At 46.9% G+C, this 5,234-nt stretch overlaps 1 protein-coding gene across 1 annotated transcript; it reads left to right on the forward strand.

Moving 5' to 3' along the window:
* Positions 1-1,994: 1,994 nt before the first annotated feature.
* Positions 1,995-4,274, forward strand: LOC136558557 (helix-loop-helix protein 13-like). Its single transcript, XM_066553078.1, has 2 exons — positions 1,995-2,442; positions 4,237-4,274. Exons 1-2 carry the CDS (start codon positions 1,995-1,997, stop codon positions 4,272-4,274), a joined length of 486 nt encoding a protein of 161 aa, XP_066409175.1.
* The last annotated feature ends 960 nt before the right edge of the window (positions 4,275-5,234 follow it).

The raw sequence follows: 5,234 nt of genomic DNA on the forward strand, positions 1-5,234 counted from the left end.
GAGCTGGAGGAGTGTCTGGAGGAGAACCTGGAGTGAGTGGTTTCTTTTGGGAGCATTGCTTGGACAGGACACTGGGAAATACAGCTGGACTTGAACTTAAAGGCTTTTTCCAGCCTTAATGATTCCGTGACTTCAAGGAAACCACTGCAGAGTGAACTCCACATTGATCACTCCGAGTTCAAGGCTCAGCTCTGCCACCTCTGACTGTGGCCATTCCTGCATCCATCCCCTCCTTCCCTGCTCCTTGTTGGTGCTCAGTGTTTGCCACCGTGAACTTTCACTACACCAAAACTTTGTGCTCCTTAGCACGCGGGCGTCAGAACAAATTATGTTCTTTGTACAAAACCAGCACAAAATTCCCATCCTGAGCCGACCAGAGGAAGCAAGACAAACTCGAATTATTTAACAGCCATTTGTCCTCTATGGTCCAACCTCAACGATTCTTGAATTGTCACACTTGGCATTTTCCTTTCTTACGCAGATTTATAGGAAACGGATTTCCTGTTTAATTTGCACAACAAGGAGAACACAGGCAGCCCTAATATTTCCTAAAGTGTCACCTTCTCACAACTTCTCTGCAAGAACCTTTCCCGCAGCCTGTTTTCGGCTGCCTTAAGCTTCCTGCCACAAGGGAAAATGCCAGGTTGCTAAGAAGGGACCTTAACAGCCTGTGCCTTATCCTAAAGTCAATCCCTCTTTTCCCAAGGCAAAGCTGCCCGGACTGCACCCTAAGACACTGTTAGATGGAGAACCTGAGAATCCTCCGGGATCCATGATAAATGCAGGCAGTTTTCTGCTCTCTGGCTCTTTACCTGAAGCTGCTGAGCTTTGTCCCGTCAGGAATCTGCCTGTGGCTCACAAACTTCACAGGTGTCTCTTGAAACTTCACCGCACAGCAGCAGGATGGGAGCCTGTGCACAAAGTCAAGCACGTGATTAAGTACCTTTATAAAAGTTCTTTATGACGTGTTTCAGGAAAAGCATTTAGGCTTGCCCTAACTTTAAACACGATTCCTTTCCATTCACTCAAGTCCTTAAAAATACGACTTGAACTATTTCTGAATTAATTTAGACATTGGCAGTAAGCATTGTGGAAATAAAAGAGAATGAAGCACACACATTATGTACCTGCCCCAAAGTTCTGGTGGTGCTTAACACCTTCCACCCCATCCCTGCCATGCTGGATACCTGCTGCTCTCCCAGTTTCCAGCTTTTCAGAGGTGTGGCCCACCTGCTCCACCACTCCAGGACTGCACCTTGTGTGGTTTGACACAGCCCTGGTGTGCGACAGAGCATTGAATGACCACAGAGCAAATGTGTGATTCAAGTGCAAATGGGAAATGCAGCAGCCAAAGGAGGTGGTGTTGGCTCCATTAATGAGGTACCACTGTGCCCCAGTTTTGCACAGCAGTGCATCCCACACCTTCCCTCTCCAGAGGAGCAGAAGATGCCACTGTCTTGTGCTGTCAAACACAGGAGCGTGTGTTTTTGACAGCAGTACAATAGCATTTTGTTTGTCCCCATTTTGTGGGGCTATTAACGCCTCACCAAAAAGATAAAGGACTATTTTATTCCTTCCTCCAATCACTCATCACCAAACAAAATCCCTCTGTGAACCTCCTCTAAACAGGAGGTGGAGAGACTGGACCTGTGGAAGAGCTCAATAAGTGCTTCAATGAATTTTCCAGGAGAAAGTCAATAGAAAACTCATTCTGTCTTCAATTAATTCGTATTGCTTTGTAGTGGACAGCTAATAAAAAGGGAAGCACGTGCACTAATTAGTTTTGAGAGGTGAAGAGGATCCATGAAGTATTTCCTGCTGAGAAGACATGAAGTATTTAAATCCCAACTCCCACTCGGATTTGTAACCGTGGAAAATTTTTCCATAACCTTCCCCAAGGACACAACCAGAGCTCCCTGCCCACATTTGTCGAAATTAAAACCCCATTAAACCAGTTTAACCTGAAGTTGTGAGCCTGAGTTGCGGGCCAGGGCATGGAGGAGCTTTGCTACAGCTTCGAGGAGGGAGGCCCCGCTGCGGAATCTCTCCTCTGGGAGCCACCAGATCCTGACACACAGCTGGAGAACTTTCTCCTGGAGTGCCTGGCAGAGCCCTCATGGCCAGGGCCGGATGGTGCTGATCTGGACAAGCTCCCAGCCCCGCCGGAGCCTGCTGGGCAGCCGCGGCAGCGCCGCGCCGCCAACCTGCGGGAGCGCCGGCGCATGCTGGGCCTCAACGCGGCCTTCGAGGCCCTGCGCGGCCGCGTGCCCACCTTCCCCTACGAGAGGCGCCTGTCCAAGATCGACACGCTGCGCCTGGCCACCGCCTACATCGCCCTGCTTGGGGACATCCTCCTGTCCGGCTGCCACCCCCGGGCCTACGTGGAGCAGTGCCTGAGGAGCGGCGCCGCGGGCCCGCAGCGGGCGGCCTGGAACACCAGCGGTGAGCGAGGGTGGGCGGCGCTTGGGGGGAGCAGGGCCACCCTCGGGAGCTGATTCTGGGCAGTTGTTGGTTTTGTCGGGTTTTGGGCAGAGTTGGTTTTGTCGGGTTTTGGGCAGAGTTGGTTTTGTCGGGTTTTGGGCAGAGTTGGTTTTGTCGGGTTTTGGGCAGAGTTGGTTTTGTCGGGTTTTGGGCAGAGTTGGTTTTGTCGGGTTTTGGGCAGAGTTGGTTTTGTCGGGTTTTGGGCAGAGTTGGTTTTGTCGGGTTTTGGGCAGAGTTGGTTTTGTCGGGTTTTGGGCAGAGTTGGTTTTGTCGGGTTTTGGGCTGTTGTTGGTTTTGTCGGGTTTTGGGCAGAGTTGGTTTTGTCGGGTTTTGGGCTGTTGTTGGTTTTGTCGGGTTTTGGGCTGTTGTTGGTTTTGTCGGGTTTTGGGCTGTTGTTGGTTTTGTCGGGTTTTAGGCAGAGTTGGTTTTGTCGGTTTTTGATTTTTTGCTTGTCCCACCCAAATAGCTCTGAAACGGCACAGGAAGGACCTTCAAAGAGAGGAAATCTCAATTGGGTCGCAGTAGAAAATCATAATTATCTATCATCTCTAACCTTCTTTTTTTCTTTAAAAAATTGAATAAACACTGCCCCCCTCCCCAGTCAAAAGCAACTTGCTGAAGTTCTTTTTACAAAGAGGAAAGATTTTTAGTCTTAGAATATATTTTTAGACTTTTTAAAAAATTCTATGAGAAATTGTTCTTTTCTGATGGAGCAGTTAGAGATTTTCTACATTTTCTTTAGAAGTTTTCTTTAGCTTGTACTTGGCAGAGAAAAACACCTGGGGTTGGACACAAACAGCATTTCATTTCTTAAAATACAGATGTTCCAGCAACCCAAAGTTTCTCAGAGGTTACAGTTCAACCCATGAACCAGGATATACAAGTCAGAGTGTTCAAATTTCAAGCTATTTTCAAAATATGGGGAAGTAAATGTCTATTTGCAATTTATAATCTTATATAATTATTTCTATTTTAAAGTGGAGGGCTGTTATTCAGTTTTCTGTTGGGTTTGTACTTAATCCCTGATTTAGCTGGAATGAATTTAGGCCTTTCTTCCTCCAGAATATATTTTTCATCAGGCCACTGCGTGGTGAAGATGGGAAATTGCCCAAACTGCCCAACACAGGGCCTCAATCTCAGAAGGCAACAGGTTTTGTGCTGCTTGGAGCAGGGAGGAGCAGACTGGGGCAGGGGGGGTTCAGTAGTTCTTGGTACTTTGCATTTTAATTTAATTAATCCCCTTTCCAACTCTGTTCCTTTGCTGTATATGTTCCTTTGGATCTTGGAAAGGGGCCTTCAAAATGAGCCCTCAAAAAGTACAGCACGAGTAAGGAAAGAGAAAAGTCAGTGAATAGAAATACTCCTCTTTCATATTACAGGGAAGTGCTAAAGGGACAGAGACAGCAGAGGAAAAGCAATCAGTTTACTTGAAAGGAAAAATTGAGTTTTTTCTCCTTTCCTATTAATTTTCATTATCTGGGAAAATGACTCCTGATACACCATTGATTATGTCTCTTGACAACAAAAAAAAAAATTTGTGTTTTAGTGGCCAGCTTCCCCTGCTTTTAACAGATTTAAAATAAAACAAATATTTCTCATTGGGATCCCCCTTTTGCCACATTTCCTGTCCTGAAGAGCTCCACTTGGAAAGATCCAATTGAATGAGGCTCCTCTTCTGGAGAGGCTGGATAGTTGACTTGTTAAAGGTTAATTTAAATGCTGAAATGACCATGTTTTCCTCTCTCCCTTGTGCAGATCTGACAGCCCGCCTGTCCTGGGTAAAGTGGGATTAAGGAGAGGCCTTTAAAGGCAGGAAAACCTGGAGTGCTGGGTACCAGCTGCTCAATTCCCAGAGCACTTCCCCACCTCATTTCCAGCACCCAGCCCCTCTCTCTGCTGATTCATCGCTCCCTGGGGCCTCCTGCTTCTCTTTCTCACTCTGATAGACCTGCACTCGCTGAAGAACAGCAAAACATTGAGAACCAGTGCCAGCACAACCACAGCCCCAACATTTTCCCTTCCACTGGATGAGGATTATGTCCAAATCCCATTTCCAGCACGTGAGAAACACGATTATAAGAAAAAAGCTAAGCAACATCTGTGAAAATCTAGTGCTTGGCTTAAGATATCCAGGGTGATGGTTGTGAGAGTCACCCGGGATTCAGAGACCATGAAAGTCCAGGAGGTGAGACATGGCTCTGTAGATATCCAAAATTTTTCACGTCCACACAGAAAGGTTTGGGTGGAAGGCACCTTAAAGCTCATTCATTCCCACCCCCTGCCATGGAAGGGACACCTTCCACTGTCCCAGGCTGCTCCAAGCCCCAGTGTCCAACCTGGCCTTGGACACTGCCAGGGATCCAGGGGCAGCCACAGCTTCTCTGGGCACCCTGTGCCAGGGCCCCACCACTCTCAATCTGAAACCATTCCACCTTAATGTTCTCTATCATGGCATTTTGTAGCAGGAAAGAAAATAAAATGTATTTATTATTTATCATTCTCATTAGTTCATCTCACATCTTCCACCTCTACGAAGCAAAAGCATGTCAGGAACTGAGCCTTTGCTCTGGTTCTGGCTTTGGGGAAAGTGAAGAAGGGCCTTAGAGGAGGAAACTCTGAAGAACCTTTTTAGCTTTTCAATTTTTCTGTCAAAACGAAAAGGGGAATTTCACCTTGGGTGCAACAATGTATTTCAGCCAATTTAGAATAAAACATTCAATATCAAATTTTGACTCTGCTTTCTCACCTGCTTC

Source organism: Molothrus aeneus, chromosome 7 (genome assembly GCF_037042795.1).
Source record: "Molothrus aeneus isolate 106 chromosome 7, BPBGC_Maene_1.0, whole genome shotgun sequence".
Lineage (NCBI taxonomy): Eukaryota > Metazoa > Chordata > Aves > Passeriformes > Icteridae > Molothrus > Molothrus aeneus.

Bases quoted from the DNA above. Each gene is read 5' to 3' on its own strand.
- LOC136558557 (XM_066553078.1), top strand. From the start codon at position 1,995: ATGGAGGAGCTTTGCTACAGCTTCGAGGAGGGAGGCCCCGCTGCGGAA. The intron at 2,443-4,236 runs GTGAGCGAGGGT...TCCCTTGTGCAG, and splicing joins GGCGGCCTGGAACACCAGCG to ATCTGACAGCCCGCCTGTCC.